The sequence below is a fragment of the Diabrotica virgifera genome, chromosome 7, assembly GCF_917563875.1.
Source record: "Diabrotica virgifera virgifera chromosome 7, PGI_DIABVI_V3a".
Lineage (NCBI taxonomy): Eukaryota > Metazoa > Arthropoda > Insecta > Coleoptera > Chrysomelidae > Diabrotica > Diabrotica virgifera.
The window spans coordinates 85,210,769-85,235,369 of NC_065449.1; the positions used below are offsets into that span (position 1 = coordinate 85,210,769).

General features: G+C 36.5%; 2 protein-coding genes across 3 annotated transcripts in view; one reads left to right on the top strand and one right to left on the bottom strand.

The window, feature by feature from the left end:
- Positions 1–16,647, bottom strand: part of LOC126887703 (replication termination factor 2) — a 33,783-nt gene extending 17,136 nt beyond the window's left edge. The window contains exons 1-3 of the mRNA XM_050655372.1: positions 16,578–16,647; positions 15,781–15,890; positions 15,317–15,708 (exon numbers count right to left, since the gene is read on the bottom strand). Coding sequence (XP_050511329.1) covers positions 15,317–15,699 — 383 coding nt within the window. The 5' untranslated portion in view covers positions 15,700–15,708; positions 15,781–15,890; positions 16,578–16,647. The remainder of the gene's footprint in view (positions 1–15,316; positions 15,709–15,780; positions 15,891–16,577) is intronic.
- Positions 16,648–16,981: 334 nt separating this feature from the next.
- Positions 16,982–24,601, top strand: part of LOC126887702 (DNA topoisomerase 2-binding protein 1) — a 254,947-nt gene continuing 247,327 nt past the window's right edge. For both annotated transcript variants that reach the window (XM_050655370.1, XM_050655371.1), the window contains exon 1: positions 16,982–17,149. The gene's annotated coding sequence lies outside the window, so the exon portion shown is untranslated. The remainder of the gene's footprint in view (positions 17,150–24,601) is intronic.

The window sequence follows — 24,601 nt, forward strand, 5'->3', positions numbered from 1 at the left end:
GCTGATCTAGTCGAACGTCTAAAGAACGCTTTTCAAGAAGAGGGCCAAGATCCAGAAACCTATTTGTTTGAAGACAAGCATGCTGCTTTGATTTCGTCAATTACATCGTTAGAGAGCAAAGTTTCTAGTGAAATCTCCCAAGTTTCCTCGGATGTTTTGAAAGTTTCGACAGACATTACATCGTTAGAGAACAAAGTATCGACAGACATTACATCACTAGAGAACAAAGTCTCGACAGACATTACATCGTTAGAACATAGAGTTTCTAGTGATATTCTGAAAGTTTCGGGTGATATTTCATCCCTTGACAGCAAAATGACTAACGAGATCTCTAAAGTCACTTCGGATTTTGACGACAAGATATCGTCCATAAAATCTACCTTTGAAGAAAAGATCAAGGAAATAGAAAAGAAACTGGAGGAAACGGAAAAAGTGGACAAAGTGGTGGAACCCATCTTAACAGATATTAAAGATGATGAAACCAAATACAAGTTGGAGCCACGGTCGATAGTTGAAGGGAGTGTAGGTCATGCTCGTGTTAAGGTGCCAAATTTCGACGGAAAGTCATCATGGAACAACTACATGAAACAGTTCGAATCGGCGGCCAGAGCGAACGGATGGTCCGAAAAAGAAAAAGCTGTAAACCTCACTATTGCTCTTCGAGGCGACGCTTTGGATGTCCTCCAGACCATAGCCGTAGAGGAGACAGATGACTTCGAGCAGCTTAAAAAGAGACTGAATATGCGATACGGACACGAACATTTAGAGCATGTCTATCAGTCGCAGTTTAAAAATCGAAGACAAAAGAAAGATGAAGCTCTTCAAGAATACGAGGTCGATATTGCCAGGTTGGTACGATATGCATATCCAACAGCTCCCGAAGACATGATGGAAAAGTTGGCTGTTCAAACATTCATTGATGGCCTTCGTGATCATGAAATGCAAAGAACACTGCGATTAGCTCGTCACAAGACGCTGGTTGATGTCTTATCTGCCGCCCTCGAATACGAATCAGCTACCCAGGCCTCTGGCGGGTACAGTAAAGTTAGGACTGTGAAAGAGGAAGAGGATGAAGACAAACTGGACCAGATTGTCAATATGATAAAGGGCATTTCCTACAAGAAAACAAAGACCATGAATTGCTGCAATTGTGGTGAAAAGGGGTACGCACGGAGTTTAAGGAAGAACGCAAATCAAGAAACTCACCAGCAGGAAAGAAGAGAACACACAGACCCTAGGGGGGCAGCCTCGACTCAGAACTCCTCTAAAGACCATCTAATACTAATAGCTTCTTTGAAATGTCGTGAAGATAATGTATATGTAGATGGAGAAATAAATGGTAAAAACTATACATTGTTGGTGGATACCGGAGCGACCAGGACCATTATACGACCGTCAGTTATAAACAGTCGTAAGAAACTCTTACCAACGAGGTTGCGACTGCGGACTGCCACAGGTGAAAATGCCAACATACACGGAGAAATCCAGATACAATTGGGGATTGGAGCAGAAAAGTTCGTCCATACTGTCATAGTTGCAGACATCGAAGATGTTATATTAGGAATGGACGTAATGAATTTGCGTGGATTTCAATTGGATTTTAAGAACAGGGTAATCAAAGTTGGCAACGAGGAGGTATTTCTTCATCCACATGATGACAGCACTATGCTAGCAGCTATTAGAGAAGATACAGTTGTGCCTGCGAGGAGTGAAACGATCATCGTAGCGCGGCTACAGGGAATTGTAGAAGAAGGAACACCTGTTATGATGGAGCCATGGAACCACGACGAGGAGGTTGGCCGAGGGATCATAATTGGAAAGGAATTGGTTACTTCTGCTAAAGAAATTCCCGTGAGATTGATTAATGTCAATGACTACCCGGTGACCATCAAGAAGGAGACAAAAGTAGGAACTTGTGTACCCGTGACGTCCATAATCCGTCAGACGACAACATCAGATAATTCCAACGACAAGTTCGACCAAATGGTTGCAGTTGCAGGCCAATCTCTGAATCAAGTGGAGAAAAGGAAATTAAGGGAATTTCTTAGGCAATATCGTGACATATTCGTACCGAAAGGAGGAAAGACAGGAAGAACGACAGTTGTCAAACATAAAATTGACACTGGTACCGCTAGGCCAATTCGTCAATCAGCTCGACGATTACCACAGGCGAAGAGAGAGGAAGCTGAAAGGATTGTTCAAGAAATGAAGAAAGACGGGGTGATAGAAACTTCTACGAGCCCATGGGTCTCTCCGGTGGTCCTGGTCAAGAAGAAAGATGGAACTACGAGGTTCTGTGTGGACTACCGTTTGTTGAACAATGTTACCAAGAAAGATGGTTATCCTCTGCCTCGGATCGACGACACGTTGGACACATTAGCTGGAAGTAAATTGTTTTCTACGTTGGACTTGAAGTCTGGATATTGGCAGGTAGAAATGGATCCAGTGGACAAAGAGAAGACGGCCTTTACGACAGGATCTGGATTATGGGAATTCAACGTTATGCCGTTTGGACTCTGTAACGCTCCTGCGACATTTGAGAGGCTTATGGAAAATGTGTTGAGAAGGTTATCTTGGAAAACGTGCCTGGTGTATTTAGACGACATAATCGTTTTGGGAGAGACGTTTGAAGACCACCTGAAGAATTTAGAAAACGTCTTTAATCGACTTAAAGCTGTCCAGTTAATGTTAAATCCCAAGAAATGCCAGTTATTTCAAAGAAAAGTCAATTATTTAGGTCATATAGTCAGCAAAGAAGGAGTGGCCGTGGATAAAGGAAAAATCGATTCCATTAAGGAATGGCCTGAACCAACTGATAAACATCAAGTGAGAAGTTTTCTGGGACTATGTACTTACTACCGGAGGTTCATTAAGAAGTTTGCGGATATCGCTAAGCCATTAACGCGACTTACAGAGGAAGCAAGGGATTATTGCTGGGATGGAGACTGCCAAACGGCCTTTGAAACTTTGAAGAGGCATTTAATTACAGCGCCAATATTAGGGTATCCACTGCCAGAAGGAGAGTTCATCTTAGATACGGATGCAAGTAATGTGGGAATTGGAGGAGTGCTGTCGCAGATCCAAGGAGGACAGGAACGAGTCCTTGGATATTTTAGTAAAGTGCTTTCAAAACCTGAACGAAATTATTGCGTCACGAGAAGAGAACTTCTAGCAGTAGTAAAATCAGTGGAACACTTCTATCAATACCTCTACGGAAGGAAGTTTCTAATCCGAACCGACCATGCCGCCCTTAAATGGTTAATGCAGTTTAAGAATCCAGAGGGTCAGATAGCCAGATGGATTGAACGACTTCAAGAATATGATTTCAAGATCGAACATCGGGCCGGAGTTAGCCACAGAAACGCTGATTCTCTATCTAGAAGACCGTGTCCAGCAGAATGTTCCCATTGCAACAAAACAGAGTCGAAGGAAGCAGCAGTACTAAGAACAACAGTGGTCAACGACGAGTGGACGCCTACCAAGATCAAGGAAGAACAAGAAAAAGATCCAGTTTTACAGAAGATTCGAAAATGGAAAGAAGAAAATCGTCGACCATCTTGGCAAGAAATATCAAGCCTAGGCTCAGTAGTTAAGACGTATTGGGCCCAGTGGGACTCATTTATCTTGGAAGACAGCTTGCTTAAACGAGTAATAGAAAATGATGATGGTTCGGTGAGGAGAACACAGTTGGTGATTCCAAAGAGCAGAGTAGCCGAAGTACTTCGTCAGTTACACGACAGTCCATCAGGAGGACATTTTGGTGTAAAGAAGACCCTTCAGAGAATTCGGGAACGATTTTATTGGATGAATAGTTCTGACGATGTGAAGGACTGGTGTAAGAAATGTACTACCTGTGCTACAAGTAACGGACCCTACCGGAAAAGAAAGGCTCCTATGAGACAGTACAATGTTGGAAGTCCGTTTGAAAGAATAGCTTTGGATATTGCCGGGCCATTTCCAGAAAGTGACAATGGATGCAAATACATGTTGGTGGTAATGGATTACTTCACGAAATGGGTTGAGATCTACGCAATTCCAGACCAGAAGGCCGCCACTATTGCAGATGTGCTAATCAGAGACTGTATCAGCCGATTCGGAGTACCTCTGGAGATCCATAGTGACCAAGGAAGAAACTTTGAGAGCGATCTATTTCAAGGAATCTGTGATAAACTAGGCATGAAGAAGACAAGAACCACGGCCTATCACCCGCAATCGGATGGAATGGTGGAGCGTATGAATAGGACAGTCGGCAAGTATTTGACAAAGATGGTGTCCAATCATCAACGAGACTGGGACCAGTACCTTCCGTTCTTCGCAATGGCCTATAGATCTGCTGTTAATGAATCAACTGGCCAAACACCAGCAAAAGTCCTATTTGGACGTGAGATGCGTCTACCCTGTGATCTAGAGTTTGGATGTCGACCTGGAGAAGATGTTGCTGGTGAGGATTACGTGAATGAATTACGAAGAAGAATGGACGATATACATGAGTTGGTCCGTTCTAATCTTCAGATCGCTAGCGACCGAATGAAGAAACGATACGATACCCAAGTTGAGAAGGGATGTTTCAAGGAGAACGACAAAGTCTGGCTTTATAATCCAAAGAAGCGAACAGGTTGTTCTCCCAAGTTGCAGCAGTTCTGGGAAGGTCCGTACCTCATTGTCAAGAAAATCAATGACGTTATCTACCGAATAAGCAAGATTCCTAGGGGAAAGACGATGATAGTCCACCATAATCGGTTGGCGCCGTACGAGGGAGACCACGACGTAGATGAGGAAGTGGAAGTCAACCAAGTTCGAGAAATACCTGACCTTACCTTTGAAGAGTTCATGGGTGCCTACGGAGGTACCGGTAAAGCAAGACATGGTGTTACCACTGAAGAAAAGCGAGATCTTCTCGCACTTCCCGATGACTATTCGCTGGCCCATACCATCCCGGCCAGTATCAAAGACGCACGAGGGTTGGCATCCGCCTTCCGAAGGAAGTTTGGTCGAGTTGCAGAACTTCAATGCCAACTGCCAGCTCCTGGCAAAGCATTGAAACTCCAAGATGCATCACGTTACCTATTCTATCTGGTAACAAAAGACACTGTCCGTGACCAACCTACCTACCAAGATGTATGGGATGCATTAATTCAATTGAGAGAGCACGTGTTGGAGTCCGACGTGCAAAAGTTAGCCATACCAAAGTTAGAATGCAGCCAATTAGACTGGAGAGTTATCCGAAATATGGTAGAAGAAATTTTCCAAGACACCGAGGTCCAGGTGTTAGTCTGTTGCAATCCGCATAGTTACTGGTGCGGAAAGAAGACCGTCCCCTGTCACTTTTATACAACTGGGAGTTGTAAAAGAGGGTCCAGTTGCCGATACCAGCATCCAGTTCCAGTCCTGACAAGGTTCCAGGAGGAACCATCTTTTAAGGAGGGGGCAATGTGACGAATTTCTAACTGAGGCCGGCCCTGCCCCTAGTAGTCAACAAACAACAGCGACACGTCATCGACGAGTATTGTCTCCGCTAATCCAGAAGTTTCCCCGATGATAGGCGTGGACCCGCCTCAGGCCTTCCTGACTGTTCTCGAAGCAGAGCCGTATCTATATAAGCGGATGATTTTTAAGCAGCAGGCAGTCAGTTAATATATTCGACGCGATATATTGTTTTATTGTTTGATCGGGTTGCTGAAATGTATGTATTTTTAAAGTAGATAAGTCGTATTTGTAAATAAATTAAATGTTAGAAAGTGTAAAATAAATTAGATATTGTTGTTAAATAAGTGTTAATTGTAAGTGTTATAAATAAACAATTTCAAGTAAGTCTTTTATTTATTTAATAATAATTAAAAACCGATCCAAACGGACACCTGTTCGTCTTCGGAATCGGACACGAGGACATGGCTGTCCTTAAGAAAAGAGCAATGAGGCTGAGCTACGCGTTCACCTCATTGACTCTAAAAGCAAGCAAACAAAAAATGGAGGGCACCTCCTCGGAACCAGGGACCTCAGATACTCGGCAACCGGATACGGTCACTGAGACTGAAACACCCGTGGTTCCACAGCAGGACGACGACCATCAGATGGTGGTCGACGAACCCTGCAGAGGAAGCACCGAAACGACTAAGGCTGCCGCCTCCTCAAGTGAGGAGGAAATGGACGCCTAAAAAGAACCAATACGACACCTTCGCCATGGGCAAAGACGTCAGGAAAAAGGTAACCATTATTCAATGCAACCTCCAGCACAAAAAGGTGGCAACAGCGACAATCTGCCGCCACCTGGATGTAAAGGAGGATGCAATAGCATTAATCCAAGAACCTTGGATAATTAAGACCAAAATAACTGGTTTTGGCAGTCTAAATGGTCAAATCTTCAGCTTACCAAGCAACCAACAACCGAGAACAGCAATATATGTTCCCAGGAAAATTAAAGCCTCCCCCCTGGTGCAGTTTTGTACTTCAGACGTAACTGCTGTTAAAGTAAAATGCCCATGGGGAAAAGGCAAAAGCAGAGAGTTGATACTAGCATCGGTCTACCTACCCTCAGATGCAGCCACCCTACCACCAACAAAGGAGATGGAAGATCTGGTAGACCATTCTCTCAGCCAGAAGGTAGAACTTATTATCGGCTGCGATTCGAATTCTCACCATCTAGGCTGGGGCAGCAAAGATAACAACTCTCGAGGTAAGTCTCTTTATGACTATATTATTAGTAAAGATTTGTATATCTTAAATAGAGGCACGGAACCTACATTTATTAATGTTCGTAGCCAAACTGTTATAGATATCACGCTAGCAACAGCAGAAATATCTAATAAAATTCAGAACTGGCAGGTCTCAGAGGACATCTCTGTCTGATCACCGCTGGTTGACCTATATTATTAGTCTGGAAAAAAGCCTTATCAAATCTCGCGACCCTAGGTGGAAGGATGTAGAACTCTACAACCGCCTCTTAGAAGATGCTCTGCGGAATGAAAAGGCTTTAACTCCAGGAACTAATACAGAATTGGAAAGGTACACGGTATCTATCCAAAATAAAATAAGCTACGCTTATAAAAAATCCTGGGGTGGCAACGTGGCATTAGATAGAAAACAAAGTGTTTTAATTTTCGCCTGCATTTTACCCGATTTTCGCGTGGTGCAACGAACATTGAATGCTGAGTGAGTGAAAAAGGTAAGGTATAAACTGTGCCCTACCTAATGCAAGAATAATATAAGTAAAAACGGTAAAAAATAGTATAAAATACTAAACGGACAAATAAAAGTGAGGTTAACAGCTAACAGATAAGCTTATAAACACTGGCGAACGCTGGTCAAATTTCAAGCGGTGTTGCCGGATTTAAAAAAAATAGAAACACCTGCCGAAAAACAAAAGCAATTTTGGTGCGTGGATAATTGGGCATACCTCCTCGTGGTTGAAACGGGTGTGCCCAGTTAACGCTACGTACAAAATGGCTGAGAACGAGTATAGTGTGGACGAAAAGACAAGAAAAAGAGGAGATGAATCGGAAGATGAGGCAGACGATAGCAGAAGTAAAAAAGTACATCGGTCGCCTGGGAATGATAGGCAACTAGAAAAAATATTGGAGAGCCTAAATATTATCACAATGGAAATAAGGGAACTAAGAGAAGAGCAAAAAGAGTACAGAGCGGAAATGAAGGAACTCAGACAAGAAAATGAAAAGCTGAAACAGGAAAACAGAGAAACCCAACAAAAAGTGGAAGAATTGGAAAATAAAATAGACAGAATGGAAAAGGACAAAAGACGAAATAATATAATACTGCAGGGAGTAGATATGGATACCTACGATCAAAACATAACAAAAGATAACGTCCAAGATTTTTTATGCAATGCACTAAAAGTTGAGACAAAAATAAAAAGCGCAAGAAAAATTGGAAGTAAATCCTGCTTGATTGAGCTCGAAAATGCAACGGACAAAGAAGAAATTATGAAAAATAAAGGCAAATTGAGAGACATAAAGGGAAAAGAAATATATATTAATGACGACATGGACAAAAATGAACGGATGATACAGGGTAAAATCAGAACGAAGGCAAAAGAGGCTAAATTGGAAGGAAAAAACGTCAAGGTAGGATTTCAAAAAATAAAAATAAATGAGGAGGTATGGACATGGAATAAACATCAGCAACAACTCTCAAAAATAGAAAACCAAAACAGAAACCAAAAAAACTAAACGACGTAAATGAAACGGTAGCAACAACGGCAATGGACAAGGAGACGATTGGGATTAAAAACAAGAAAATGAAAACTAATTTGGGAACATGGAACGTAAGAGGCACTTATGAAACGGGAAAACTTAAAGAATTAATTAGAGAAACAAAAAGATATGAAATAGATATATTAGCTTTACAAGAAACAAAACAATTAGACACAGAAATAGTAGAAATAGATGATATAGTATTTTTTAAAAGTGGGGGGAATAACAGATTGCTAGGAACAGGCTTTATCATACAGAAAAGATGGAAAACCAGAGTGATGAATTTCAAGCCGATATCAGATAGAATGTGCACAATCAGGTTAAAAGGGAATCAACGAAACATAAGCATAATAAATGTACATGCACCAATAGAAGACGCCACCGAAGAAGACAAAGATGCATACTATGAGCAACTAGAGAGAGAATATGACAGATTACCAGCATTTGATATCAAAATAGTAATGGGAGACTGCAATGCTAAAGTGGGAAAAGAGGATATATATGAAAATATAACAGGAAAATACAGTAAACACGATGTATCAAATGATAATGGTCAACGAATTATAGGTTTTGCCACAGAAAGACAAATGGTAATAAAAAGCACATACCAACGCAGAAAAGATATACATAAAGGAACGTGGATTTCCCCTGACAAAAGGACAATAAATCAAATAGACCACATATTAATAGAGAAGAAGCACGCCCATAATATAATAAATATAAAAAGTATGAGAGGAGCGGAATGTGACTCAGATCACTTTTTGGTAAGAGCAGCCTATAGAATAAATGCTAATATAAAGAAAGACAATCAAAGGGACAAAGAAATCAAAAAACAATTCAACACAGCAATACTAAAAGATAATATGACACAGAAGAAGTACGAACAACAAATAACCAGCAGACTAAACGAAGAACCAGAAACACTAGACCCGGAAGAAAAGTGGGAAAGCATAAAAGAAGCAGTTTTAAACACCAGTAAAGAAATATTAATTAAAGGTAATAGAAAACAAAAAGCAAAAGAATGGTATGATGAGGAATGTCAAAAAATAGCAGAAGAAATTAGAAAAATAAGAATAAAAAACTTAAGAAATAATAGTGACATTAGCACACAAGAATATAGAGAATTGAAGAGAATTATGAAGAGAACATGCAGAAATAAAAAAAGAAAATACAACGAAGAAAAACTCAAAGTGATAGAGGAAAAATTCCAAAAAAAGGAAATAAGATCCTTTTACCAGGAAACAAGAAAAATGGAAAGGGGATATCAGAAACATAACCCATATATGAAAAATGAGGAAGGAATATTAATAAATGAACCCGGGGAAATAATGAGAAATTGGCAAACTTATTTTACACAACTTTTAAACAAAAACGAAGAAGAAAGGGGAACAATCCAGGAAATTGAAGATGACCATATAGTAATAGAAACACCTACGAGGGAAGAAATAGAAAATGAAATAAGAGGGCTAAAAAACAATAAAAGCCCAGGAATAACGGAAATATCGGCGGAAATGATAAAGGCAGGAGGAAAAAGACTACACAAGGAGATACATAGCCTGATAAAAAGTATATGGGAAACAGAAAGAATGCCAGGAGAATGGACCAGGGCAAGGATATGCCCCATACATAAAAAAGGTGATAAAATGAGATGTGAAAATTATAGAGGTATCGCGTTGCTAGAAGTCGTGTACAAAATATTGACAAACATCTTAAGAAAAAAGCTGAATCAATACACGGAAAAGATATTGGGCGAATATCAGGCAGGATTCAGAAGTAATAGGTCGACGACAGACCAAATATTTGCGTTAAAAGAAATCCAAACTACGTGCTACGAACATAAAATAGCAGTATACGTCCTGTTCGTCGACTTTAAACAGGCCTATGATACGGTAAAGCGGCAACAGATGTACGCACTAATGAAAGAAATGGGCATACCAAGTAAAATCGTCAGGATGGTAAAGATGACTATGGATAACTCCACAAACGAAATAGCATGGAAGGGACATAAATCAAATAATTTTGAAACAAAGGAAGGATTAAGACAAGGAGACCCACTATCAACGACTCTTTTTAATGTAATACTGGAAGGAATAATCAGGAAAAGTAAAATAAGCACACAGGAAACGATTTTTAAAAATGGCCACCAATGTATTGCATTCGCAGATGATCTAACATTATTATCGACAAGTAAGAAAGAGCTAACAAAATTAATGAGCAATATAATAAAACAAGCCAAACCTTTTGGTCTTCTCATAAATAAGGAAAAGACAAAATACATGATAATGGGAGAAACAGATAAAGAAAATGAAGACAATTTCACATTGGAGATAGAAGGAGAAAATGTATGCGCATTTAAAAGAGTTTCAGAATTTACATACCTGGGTGTAAAAGTAGATGAAAAGGGACATGGGGAAGGGGAAATAAAAGCAAGAATAGCAAAAGCAAACAAAAAGTATGGAGCATTGCGTCCATTAATGAAATCCAAAGATGTGTCAAGAAAAACAAAAATAAGAATCTACAAAACAGTTATCAGACCTACAGCTACATATGCATGTGAAACATGGGTGCTTAAAAAATCAGAAATAGACCTTTTAGAAAGATGGGAGAGGAAAATACAACGAGCAATATATGGAGGCGTGAAAATAGACGGTCAATGGAGAAGAAGAAATAATAAGGAACTTGAAGAACTATATAATGAACCAAAAATAACGACGGCCATCAAAGCACAGAGAATCCGATACTTAGGACACATAGAAAGAATGGGAAAGGCGAGAATGCCAAAAATGGTTCTATTACGTAAGCCAATACAAAAAAGAAGAATAGGAAGACCAAGAAGGAGATGGAAGGACAGCGTATATGAAGACTTAAAACAAAGTAATATTGTAAACTGGAAAGAAAAAGCTTTGGACAGAAAACAATGGAAGGAAGTGGTGAAGAAATGTATGGAAAGACTATAATGTTAAGTGTAGTATTAAGTGTTTTATACAAACAAATGTAATATTGTATATATTATAGTAGTATAGGATATAGCATTATATATAAATATGTAATAGTAATTGTAAGGAAAAATTAAATCTTTCAGCCCTAGGCCTTCACGGCCTGTTGAGCTTAATAAATAAAATAAATAAAAAATCCTGTCCGATAAGGATGGTCCAGGAAAGTCGCAAAACCAACTCTTGGTGGTGCACTGAACTGGAACACCTTAGAAAGACAGCAAGAACTTCTTTTAATAAAGCAAAACGCACCAAACTCAAAGAGGATTGGGATATTTATCAATCAAACCTCAGAGAGTTTAAGAAAGTCTGTAGACAAAAACAAAGAGCTGCTTGGAGAGCCTACTGTGAGGAAATCGAAGATTTTCCGCAAGCTTCCAGGCTACAAAAAGCGCTCTCAAAAGATCCACATCGGCATATCAGCATACTAACAAAGGAAGATGGAAGCAAAACTTCCAACCTTTGCGAAAGTGCTGAGGTCCTGATGAAAACACACTTCCCCGGTTCTAGTATTTCAAAAGCACCAAACTGGACGGAAGAAATAATCATACCCACACCAAATGACTGGCATCTTGCCAGAACATTAATTAGTGAGGAAAAGATAAGATGGGCCATATCGTGCTTCGCCCCTTTTAAGTCACCAGGGCCTGACGGCATATATCCAGCCCTACTACGGTGGGGACTGGATATTCTTTTGCCGCACCTTGTGGGAATGTTCAGAGCCTCCTTGGCTCTGAGATATATTCCTAGAGAGTGGAGAGAGGTACGTGTGGTCTTCATACCAAAACCAGGTAGGATGGATTACACCCTACCGAAGGCTTTCCGACCAATTAGCCTGACATCTTTTCTCTTGAAAACGATGGAAAGGCTATGCGAGAGGTACATAAGAGATGAAGTTCTGGTTCATAATCCACTTCATCCAAATCAACATGCATATACTTCGGGAAGATCTACCGATTCTGCACTTCATCAAGTAGTGGGAAGAATTGAAAGATCGCTGGATAATAAAGAATCCACCCTAGGTATATTCATAGACATTGAGGGAGCGTTTGATAAAACAACTTTCCCAACCATCACCCAACAGCTCAATGTCAGGAATGTCCCCCTGGCCGTGAGCGAATGGATATTCAGTATGCTGTCAAATAGAGCAATAAACATAAATGTAGAAGACGTTTTGGTTAGAGGGATGGTTACGTGGGGATGTCCACAAGGGGGGGTGCTATCACCACTCCTCTGGAACATAGTGTTGGATACCCTGGTTTACCAACTCAGCAAGAACGGTTTCTACACAATAGCCTATGCAGACGATATAACCGTCTTGCAAAGCGGTAAGTTTGAGAACACACTATGCGAGAGATTACAAGTTGCTCTCAGACTAATAGAAACATGGTGTAAGGAACACTCACTGTCTATAAATCCAAAAAAGACAGAGATGGTCCTCTTCACCAGAAAAAGAAGGATCACGGGCTTAATACCCCCTAGGATTCTAAACTGCAGTCTGAATTTCTCTGAAGAGGTGAAATACCTTGGTATTACCCTTGACAGGAAGTTAACATGGAACTCTCACTTAGATAGTAGAGCTAAAAGAGCATATATTGCCTATGAACAGTGTCGGCGAACGGTCGGACGCACTTGGGGCCTTTCGCCCAGGGTGGTCGCCTGGATCTACACTACTGTCATTAGGCCAATGCTAACTTACGGAGCCATTGCTTGGGTACCAAAAGTGCTACAGGCAACAGCGATCAACAAACTAAACCATATTCAACGGATGGCTTGCCTAAATATAACAGGTGCCATGAAAACAACACCAACTGCTGCAATGGAGTTGCTCATTGGCATTACCCCTTTAGACATATATGTCAGAGAGGTGGCGCTGATGACGATGATGAGGTTACGCTCAGCGGGTGCAAACCTTGATGTAGGAATGGGACAATTGAGATGTCGTTTCTGGCGGGGTGAGCTGGAGGCACTGCCCCAGCTGCATGCGGGCCATGGATGCGACTCAATTAAACCTACGTTTGTCTTCGACAAACCCTACAAAATCGAAACAAGTCAACATAGGGAGTCAAACGTGGCAAATGCATATTGCATCTACACCGATGGCTCCAAAACGAAAGAAGGCTCAGGATGTGGAATATACTCCAGATCATTGAACCTTAGTATAAAATGGGGCATGGGCAAAAATGCCAGCGTAGTTCAGACTGAACTGGCTGGTATCTCCATAGCTGCAAAAGAGATAATCGGGAAAGGTATAGCCGGCAAAACTGTAATAATCTGCACAGACAGCAGACAAGCGCTACTAACCCTGAACAGACCACGCGTCATATCAGGGCTAGTAATGGAGTGTCATGAATCACTAGCCCAAGCTTCGGATGGTAACAACATCATCCTGAGGTGGGTTAAAGGACACAACAGAAATAAAGGCAACCGCATTGCTGACCAGCTGGCTAGAAGGGCAGCAGGCCTAAGACTCTTAGGACCTTGTGATCTTTTTGGCTTGTCGACTACAACAATCACGGAAACTGTCAAATGTCACTCCCACTCGCAAACCGTAAGAAGATGGGAAGAAGGGCCAGGATGTAGACTTGCCAGGGTAACACTAAGGAACCTTGGGAAGTCAGCATCAGAAAAGTACTTGAGAATGACCAGGAAAAACCTACGCTTGACCGTTGGTTTTTTAACTGGCCATTGTCAATTAAGAAAACACCTCCACACACTGGGGCTAGTAGACACATCTCTATGTAGGAGGTGTGAACGAGATGACGAAACTGTCGAGCATGTCCTATGTGAATGTCCGGAGTTATCGTCAATACGAGAGTATGCGTTCGGCGAGCCTTGGCCTACACCTGCTGATATAGGGGAGATGTCACCAGGTGATTTGTCCACCTTCCTGGAAATGGCAGGATGGATAATGAACTAAGGACGACAACCCCCTGGGAGGATGTACAATGGGTCAATTGTGGCCTAAGTGCTGTGGGACTTGACTCACACTCCCTAGTCTACAGATACAGAGAGAATAATTAAAAGTCAATTCACGTAATATTTCCTAAAAAACGTAACATTAACCTAAAGAAATTCTTGTGAGGATTACTACAAATTTTAATTTTTGTGGAAATGGCGTATGTTTTATTTTTCACTTTTTCCTAAAAGAATCGAAAGGGTTCTCTCATTTTCATCACAACTTGCTTAATTTTGATGCTATTAACTTCTACTTGAGCTCATTTGATAGGTATTTCAAAGTACTTTGACAAGTCTTTAACAAGTATATTCTATAAAATGCATCATTTTCTCATTATGTAAGCTTGAATACATAGATTTGAGTACTCGTCGAAAAAAATATACATTCAATTACCCATAACCTACTTTGAAATAACATAAGTTTAGTTTTTTAAGTGGGGAGTGTATTAAATTTTTTATTATCTTTAATTTTGGTAATAATAGCTTTTTTACAAAAGCTTCCAGTTTTTGAGTAATATGTGAAAAACAGCTTTAAAACATGCATTTTTTTAAGAAAAAATAAAATTTTTGATATTTAATAACTCAACAAGTACTGATTTATGTTAATATCTTTATATAACAAATTTTGCTTGGAAGTTGCCCCTCTATCGATTTCTGTTCAAGTTGGCATCATGTCACCTTTGTTCCTTAAAGTATCTTCTAACTACTCACCAATTTTCATGAAAATTGATGAAGGTTCAACGAAATCAGAGGTGAAAACCTTCAGTGACTCCACTATATTGTCTATTGAAAACAAAGCAATTCTCTCTCGACGCAGAGTCCCTTGTTATCATAAGGCTAACCACTTGACATCATTATTACCAAGAAAATTCTAAACAGCCCAAAATTTAGGTAAAGTGAAACGAAAGAATTTTAACACGTTGCTGGATGTTGGATTTTGAATTTTTTTAGATTTTTCAGTAAAAGTTTCAGTAGAGCGGTAAATTGGAGTTCAAATCAGTAGGTTTTATACAGTTCTCAGTAGATTGAGGTTAAAATCAGTAGGTCTACTGAAAAATCAGTACACCTGGTAACCCTGTGCACACTACACATTATACTATAAATCTGATTGCGACTGGCTGAATCATTAATATTTATGCCATTACAAAAAATACTAACCTAAACTTTCCACTCATTTCTAGTCCCAATACTGGGCAAATGTAAGGTGCAGCTCTATTGTCCAAAGAACCTTCCTTCTTGCCTTCCTCTTTCAAGAATTCTGGATTTGGGGTCAACTTAAGATCCTTAACATCTTTTAAACTCTTAATGTACTTGATCGACTCTGGCAATGAACTTCTATCGAGCAAGGCTTCAATTAGAGACATTTTACTGTACAATTTTCCCAGGTGGCAAACAACAATTGGTTGTTGGAGAACTTCTTGAGTTATAAAACAACATCTCCACTTGAATGCTAGTTCTGCATTCTTATCTTTAGCTTCGGGCTTCTTTTTAACTTTAACAAGTTCGTCTCGTCTTGGAATGGTACCACCATCACAACCCATTTCAATTTGCTAAAAAATGGAACAATGTAAAAGAATTTAACAAAAAATGATATTGGCTATTTCATCTACAATAAAACTTACCAAAATTTATATTAATAAGAAACAATATAGAAGGTAATATTTAATAACTGTTAATAACTCTTTGTCTTCAATGTTTATCGCTATATTTTGTCAATATTTGTCAACATCAACTCATCTCTCATCACTTGCGTCTAGAGAAAACCAAATACTTTGCTTCGGAGCTTCTAGACAATTGACAGTTCTCTGGATTTGGCGGGCAATTTGAAAAGTATATATATTGTACCTATACTACTTATATATCATATACAACTTATACATCATTGAGTTTAAGACAGTAAATGAAAAACCTCACTTCGCTTGGTAGATTATCTATATAAATGTAAATGAAATTCAAAATATACTTATTAACCTAATTATATAGTACATATTAGCAATATTTTAAATAAAAAACTTTGTCATGTAGGTACCTTATATGTACTTATATATGTATAGGATATGTTACTTATAACGATAGTTCGGTACCTCTTGGGGACTTAGCAATTTTACCAGTATTTTGAATTTCTCTATAAAATAATTAACCGTAGGAAAGTTATAAATTACAGTCAAATAATTAACCATGTAGGTACCTACTACCAAAGAAAAACATAAATATTTCACATAATAAAAATATTCTTAAACAAAAATGATTGTTTTCAATTAATAAGAAAAACCTTAAAGGAAAATTTAGGGTTTAAACAAACCATCTATTAGAGATCAAAATACGGGTGTAAAATTTCTAAGTCCCCAATAATTATAACTGTCAATTGTCTAGAAGCTCCGAAGCCAAAGTATTTGGTTTTCGCTAACCGCAAGTATCTCTCATCTACCTTAATTTTTTCTTTCTTCTTTTCTACTTTCGACTTCGGATTTCCTACATTCCTACTTCTACTTCTTCTCATAAAATGAAACTTAAATGAAAAATGACTTGTCAAATGTGTCAAATTAAATTTTCAACAATTCTTCTTTTTTTCTTATTCTCTGAAATTTATTAATGAGTTAATTATAGCCACCTACACTGAGGAGGCCTCACTTGTATTTAGTAAAACTAGAATTGTTTTCTTAATTAATATAAGTTTTTAATATTTGATAACCGATACAAAAATAAAATATTTGTACAAAGATAAATAAAGTTAGAGAAATAAAAAATATTATTTTAACTCTTTCGGGACCACTGGTTTCCGTTGACACCGTTTGACACTTTTCATTTTATAAATTTGGTAACACTAACATTTGACATTGACAGCAGATTTTAAAAATGAGGAAAACGGAAAATACACAAAGTTTTTCCTAATTTTATATTTTTAATTAATTACATTTTCATTATATTAGTTGATTATTAGTTTAGATTAGAAGCGATTTGCCAGTAGTTATTATAACATTTGATAAGGTGGTAAGTACATACAGAATACAATTATGAAATTTATTTAACCTTCCCAAGGCATGATTTTTTAACAATAAACTCTAAAAGTAATCAGATCAAATCAGATATTGTGAAAACTGCTCTTCCATTTTATTGTTATTTAATTTAAATCAAATATCATTGTTACAAAAGTTATAAAATCATAATATGATTATATTATAATGATAACCATACCCAAAGTTTAACTCCTATTTTATTCATGATAAATCGACGCTGCCAGTGCCAAGCCAAAACGGCATAAACGACATTAACTTGATTTTTCTTCTTCTTCTTCTTTAAGTACCCTGCCCAAATTTTTAGGCGTGGGTAGCATCCATAACAATTTGCCGATATCGTTCTCGATCTTGTGCGGCATGTAACAATTGATCTGCTGATAAGCCAGTCCATTGACGAAGGTTTCGGAGCCATGAATATTTCTTTCGACCAATTCCTCTTTTTCCATCGATCTTTCCATTGAGTATTAACTGCAGCATCCTGTATCTGCTACCTCTCATTATATGCCCCAGATATTCAAGTTTTCTCTTTTTTATCATCTTCATTAAGTCACCTTCGCCTTGACCTACTCTGTTTAAGACTTCTCTTTTTGAAATGCGTTGAACCCAAGATATTCTGAGCATTCTACGATACGACCACATCTCAAAGGCTTCTAATTTGTTCATCATGTTAACCTTCATGATCCAGGTTTCACATCCATATAGTAATACAGGATACACATAACATTTTAGGAACTTGATTCTTAGTTGTAAGTTCAGCTGAGAGTTGCTCAGAATAGATCTAAGTTTCATAAATGCTGCTCTTGCAATTTCTATACGAGTTTTAATTTCTTCATCCGGATTTAGTGTCTCGTTTATCCAACATCCTAGGTATTTAAAATGGTTAACTTTTGTTATTGATTCATCATTGACAATTAGCTACATAGGGCCGACGTCTTGTTTACTAACCACAAGTAACTTTGTCTTTGTTGCATTTATGTTAAGTCCGTTATTGAAGCATTCTCTAGTGACTCGATCTATCAAGAATTGAAGATCTTCGATATTTTCAGCCATGATCGCGGTGTCGTCTGCATATCTGATGTTGTTAATAGTTTCTCCCCTGATTCGAACTCCACATTGTCCTTCCAAGGCTTCATTAAAAATTATTTCTGAGTATACGTTAAACAAAGTTAGGGATAACACACAACCCTGTCTGACACCTCTTTGAATGCAAATTTTGTCTGTTTCTTTGCCGTCTACCAGAATAGAAGCTTCTTGATTCCAATATAGATGTTGTAAAAGTCTCAGATCTTTATCATCTATTCCAAGCATTTCTAGATATTCAAACAACCTATCATGTTAAACTCTATCAAACACCTTCTCAAAATCTATAAAGCAGACGTAAATTGGTTTCTGTACTTCCCATGATCGTTGAAGTAATGTTAACATTGAGAACAAAGCTTCCCTTGTTCCCAATCCTCTGAAACCGAATTGTTTGTTGCACCAAATTGCATAAACGACATTAACTTGATTTTTCAGGAAACACAAAAAACTGATTATTTTTATTTTCACCAATTCTATTTATCTGAACAGTGGCTCATAAAATTGGTGATTTTTTTTTCAAATTATGATATCACGTGAACATTAATGTGGCTTAAGATAAGATGAAATAAATTAAAAGTTAAAAAATGGAGCTTACCTATGCCAAATCAAAATATAGCACTGGTGAATATGCCAAACTTACCTCTGTCGTTTATGTCGATTGCATAGCTGTAACGTTAGCCAATATGGCGCTTAAAAGGGATATATGCCATAAATGAAAAAAATACGAGAATTAAAAATTATCGTTAATGCCAACAAAGGAAATTATAAAATTATGAAGATTTTTGACAGCCTTTATTTTTAATTAACGACGTTCTACACCTTCGGCAAAGAATTAAGGATTTGCATGAAATTTTAGTATGTTATAGTTTACTTCAAAAAACTAAGACTTGATTTTTTAAAAATTGTTTTACCGTGCCATTTAATTACTATTAAGGGTCAAAGTTAAGTTTTAACATGGGCTCTTATGGGAATTTTTAAAAAGTTAATAACTTTTGACCCAAATTTACGATTTTTAATTATTTGTGCTTAAATTAAAGGTTTTTTTGTAAGGAATAACATATTAAAAAATGGGGATTGTTTACCGTACCATTTATTTTTAATTTATTTATTATAATTAATTCCGTAATTTATTATAATTTATTTTTATAGAATATTCAATACTGAAACATATGATTTGAGTATTCTGCTATAAATGCATTGTTACCAACTTTCGCTTGCATATAAGTTTCCCCCCTTTCCTCTGAGAGGCATACCCCACAACGCAGGTGTAGAACGTCGTTAATCAAAAAAAAGTTTCTGAATCGACGGATACTTATTCATAATCACTGTCAAATTTAATATTTGGATCAACATTCTTATTGGTTCCCTTGCTTGCATTTCCTTATCCTGATTAATTGTACTTGTATCCAAACCATTATCTGCTGCCAAATTAAAACATATGAGATCGTGGATAAATTATATGTCTTCTTCTGTTATAGCTTTTGTTGGCTCATCAAAGACACGGTTCTTAGACATTACTACGGTTGCCTAGATCGACTAACCAATGAACATTAAGGGTGCGATTACGTCACAAGAGTGTACTGTCATTTGAATCGTAATATGATTTTTTTCGAATCCTTAGAAAACTAAGTATTTTAGAAAAATTTAAATGCAGGATGAAAGATTACATTATTACCGAGGGCGGAAAGACCCTTAGAATAAACAAGCAGTTTCTATTGAATCAAATATTTTAAATTAAATATCACACTTCTCTTTTATTTTCAGCCCTGTAACTTATTAAAATAAACATTATAGAAGTTTTCAGGGACTTTCGGCCCTCGGTAATAATGTAGTCTTTCATTCTGAGTTTAAATTTTTCAAAAATATTTATTAGTTTTCTCAGGATTCGAAAAAAATAAATACAATTAAAACACATTGAGAATTTTGACATGCGTCAAAATTTTGCATTAACTCAATGTAAAATTCTAAACTGTTGAATTCCAGCTTCCCTAATTATTTTACATCAAAAGGCATTAGAAACTATTTGTAGAGGATTGAAATCTGTATTGAAAACAACTGTTAAAGTTGGTCTATGAATTAATAAACATACCTATTCCAAAATTTTGTAAAAATGTAATACATTTCAGTTTTTCAGCCCAAAATTAGGCCGCACACAATGCAATAATGTTCACATTTTTGAACTGTCAATATTTTTCTTTTATCATTTATTGTTTAAAAACAATACAGATGATAAGATACCCTCAGTTGCGGAGAAAGTATTAATAATAAAGATTTTTTATTCAGTCAATGGTGTGAGCACTGTCAGTTAAATAATAACGTGTGGCCTAACTTTTAAATGCATACCTATTGTGGCAAATGTAGCATATTTTTCAAAATTTTGGAATGCATTTAAATCATAGAACAATTTTAACTTTTGATTTTAATATAGATTTTAATTCTCTACAAGTATTCTCTCATGAATTTTGATGTAAAATAATTAGGGAAGCAGGAATTCAACAATTTAGAATTTTACATTGAGTTTCCTATGTCCCGTTTTACGATTCACCACCCGGTATAAGATAAAATGTGTATTATTTGTTTTATTATTTAATAATAATGATACAAATAATACACATTATATACACAATAACACACATTCAATGATCGAAAATCATTTAAAAATATGGGATTGTGTACTCTTGTGACGTAAAGTCAAAAATATAAGTCTCCCCACCACAGTCGGTCAAGGCAACCATAATAAAGTCTAATAACCGTGCATCAAAGATTGCTGAAAGCTTCTGTAATATAAACATCATCAGGGCTGCTTTATCCATTAGGCAATATAGGTAGTTGCCTAGGGCGGCACATTATGAAAGGGCGGCAAAAATACTGTACAAAAAATATTTGTATATAAAAATTGTGAATCTGGGTTCTGTCATTAAAAAGCATGAAGCTCTTTCAAATTACTTAAACGCAAGGAAGCGAAAAAATTGTGCCCAAATAAAACATAATATACAGAAATAAAAAAACAAAAAGAAAAAATCAATTTGATGAGGGGGCCGATGATGAACTAAACTTTTTAGCTAGCAATGAGATGAAAATCCACACATTCTATGTATATTATAATCGACACTCTGATAAGGGACCTAAATAGACGTCTGGAACCTTATCGACTTATTTATTAACGTTTTCGTGTTAACAGATTTGCCAAAATTAAGCAGTGAAGAAATTATTAAAGAAGCTGAAAATCTGGTACAAAATAAAGACGACCAAGATACATCATTCATGCATGAATGCATTCACTTAAAGGGTCATTTGAATACCACAATAAAATCACCAATAATTGACATATCTTAATATTTAAAGAAGAGTTAGTGCAGTCACTGAGGTGGATATGAGCTATTACCTCTGATTTCGTTGAACCTCCATCGATTTGCATGAAAATTGGTGAGTGGTTAGAGGATATCTGATATCTCAAGGAACAAAGGTGACACGGTGTCAACTTGCGCTTTTACCCTGGGGTGGATGCCACCCCTTCTCGGGAGTGAAAATTATAAAATTATTTTATTAAAATCATCCCCAGAATTCGATAGAGGGGCAAATTCTAAGCAACATTTGTTACATATTATTAAAATAAATCAAAACTTTTTGAGTTATTAAAGATCAAAAATTTTAATATTTTGTGAGAAAAATGCATGTTTTTATCCGATTTTTCATAAATAACTCAAAAACTATAAGATTTTACAAAAAGGTTATTATTACCAAAATTGAAGCTAATAATAAATTATTTTTATCTAACAATAAAACACTGAAAAGGTTAGTTTTCTATACTTCCACAAAATTTATTACAACTAAGTGACTACAGCTGTTTCGGCAGAATGCCTTTCTCAAGTGATATAGTTTACAATGTGTTTGCCTTTTTAAGTCTTTAACTGAAGAGGTTGAGGAGTGGGGAGCTGTTTGTCTCGAGTTGGTCATTCAGAATTATATCCGTATTTTTCAATTTATTAATTTCCATAGATTCTAAAAAAGATAGCTTAAGGCCTTTATTTTGAATATGCAGAATTTGAAACTCTTCATTGAAAGAATGATTATGATCTAGAAGGTGAAGTGCGTATGTAGAAGTGTTTGTTTTTCTATTGTTGAAACTATTTTTAATGGGAAATATGAAAAATGAAGCTAATAATAAAGGAAATAAACTCCTTACTGAAAAAACCTTTTAATGTTAACTAAAAGTGAGTTAAGGTAATTGAATGTATATTTTTTTTGGCGTTTACCCAAATCTAATTATCCAAGCTTAAAGAACGGGAAAATGGTGCATTTTATAAAATAACCTTATTAAATATTTGTCAAAGTACTTACAAATATCTAACAAATGAGCCCCCGAACAAGTTGATAGCATTAAAATTTATGCACCAAATATTTTTCAAAATTTATCTTTTAAAAATTTTTCCAAAAAAGTTATTGTTTTTTTAAACACCTCCGTTAGTTTTTACGATATAAAAAGTTAAAATATTTGATACAGAGAAAACTAAAATTTGGTTACATATATCACTTTTTACGTATATTAAGTATTTTTGGAGTTATTATCAAAAGGAAATGAAAATCTTAAAAATTCTGATTTTTTAATTTTTTTTTTTATTTTTAATATGAATTCTAAATCGGTCAAAATTGTTGAAATCATTATTTATGCTAATATAAAGAAATTCTGCTAAGGATTACTATAAATTTTAATTTTTGTGGAAATGGTGTATGTTTTATTTTTCACTTTCTCCTAAAAAGTTCTAAAGGGTTCTCTTATTTTCATCATAACTTGCTTAATTGTGATGATATTAACTTCTACTAGAGCTCATTTGATAGGTACTCCGAAGTACTTTAACAAGTGTTTAATTAGTAGGTATATTTTATAAAATGCATCTTTTCCCGTTATTTAAGCTTGAATACTTATGTAGATTTGAGTACTCGTTGAAAAAAATATACATTCAATTACCCATAACTCACTTTGAATTGACATTAGTTTAGTTCTTTAAGTAAGGAGTGTATTCAGCTTTTTATTATCTTCAATTTTGATAATAATAACTTTTTTGTAAAAGCTTATAGTTATTGAGTTCTAAGTGAAAAACAGCTTTAAAACATGCATTAAAAAAATCTTTATCTTTAATAACTCAAAAAGTATTGATTTATATTAATAACTTTATATATCAAATTTTGCTTAGAATTTGTTTCTCTATCGATTTATGGTATTATTAAAAAAATAATTTTCATCCTCGAGAAGGGGTGGCATTCACCACCACGGTAAAAGCGCAAGTTGGCATCATGTCACCTTTACTCCTAGAGGTATCCTCTAACTACTCACCAATTTGCATGAAAATTGAAGGAGGTTCAACGATATCGGAGGTGAAAACCTTCAGTGACTGCACTAAGTGGATTGAAAGATATTTTCCCTAATTTTGGCATTGCTTTGCACATTTACTTGTGCATCCCAGTTGCCAACGTGTCCGCTGAAAGGTCATTTTCGAAAACGTCAATAATTAAAAATAATTTCACATCAAGTATGGCTAGTGTGACCAACTCCAATTCAGTCCAATCCGGGCCAAGGCTGAAAAAATACCTGAAATCCGGGACTTTTCAATGAAAATCGGGCCATTTTTTAATATAGAAACTTAATATCATCGTTTTATTGATTATTTAACATTTTTATGTTGATAATGATATTTTTTATGGGATTTAAGCCACAAATGGTTGTAATGATAAGTATTACATTTTTGTTGTTTTTGACGTTTCGACTTCCAATCGGCAAATCGTTCTCAAAAAAAGAAAAATTAGAAAATCAGCTGATGTTGGATTTCCATGTAAATATAAATTTAGGTTAGTATAAAAATGTAATTATCATTACAACCAATTGTGGCTTAATCCCATCCAAAATATAATTGTCAAATATGCCCAAGAAAACAGCTTCAGAACATCATTATGCTGATTACTTCTTACTAAGTATCATATTTTTTGTCGAACGATTGAATTTGCTTAAAAATGAGAAGAAAACCTTTAAAAAGCAATCCATTCATATTTTAAATTGACCTCAACGACAACGAACAAAATATATTCACTGTTTGTATTGCTTGTTTCTTAAAATTTTATTTACCTTGCGATGAAATTTGCTTTATAACAATGACGGTGACCCACCATGAATTTTTTCGTCCCACCAATTCAGTTTCTTGTGAATTCTTAGAAGAATAACGTATTCAAAATTTCAAAATAGAATTTTACCAAAACGTTGAAAATTCGGATGGCCCGGAAGCCTTGTCCAGGACACCGGGACACGACTTCGTAATTCGGGCCATGTCCCGGATTTTTCGGACTAGTTGGT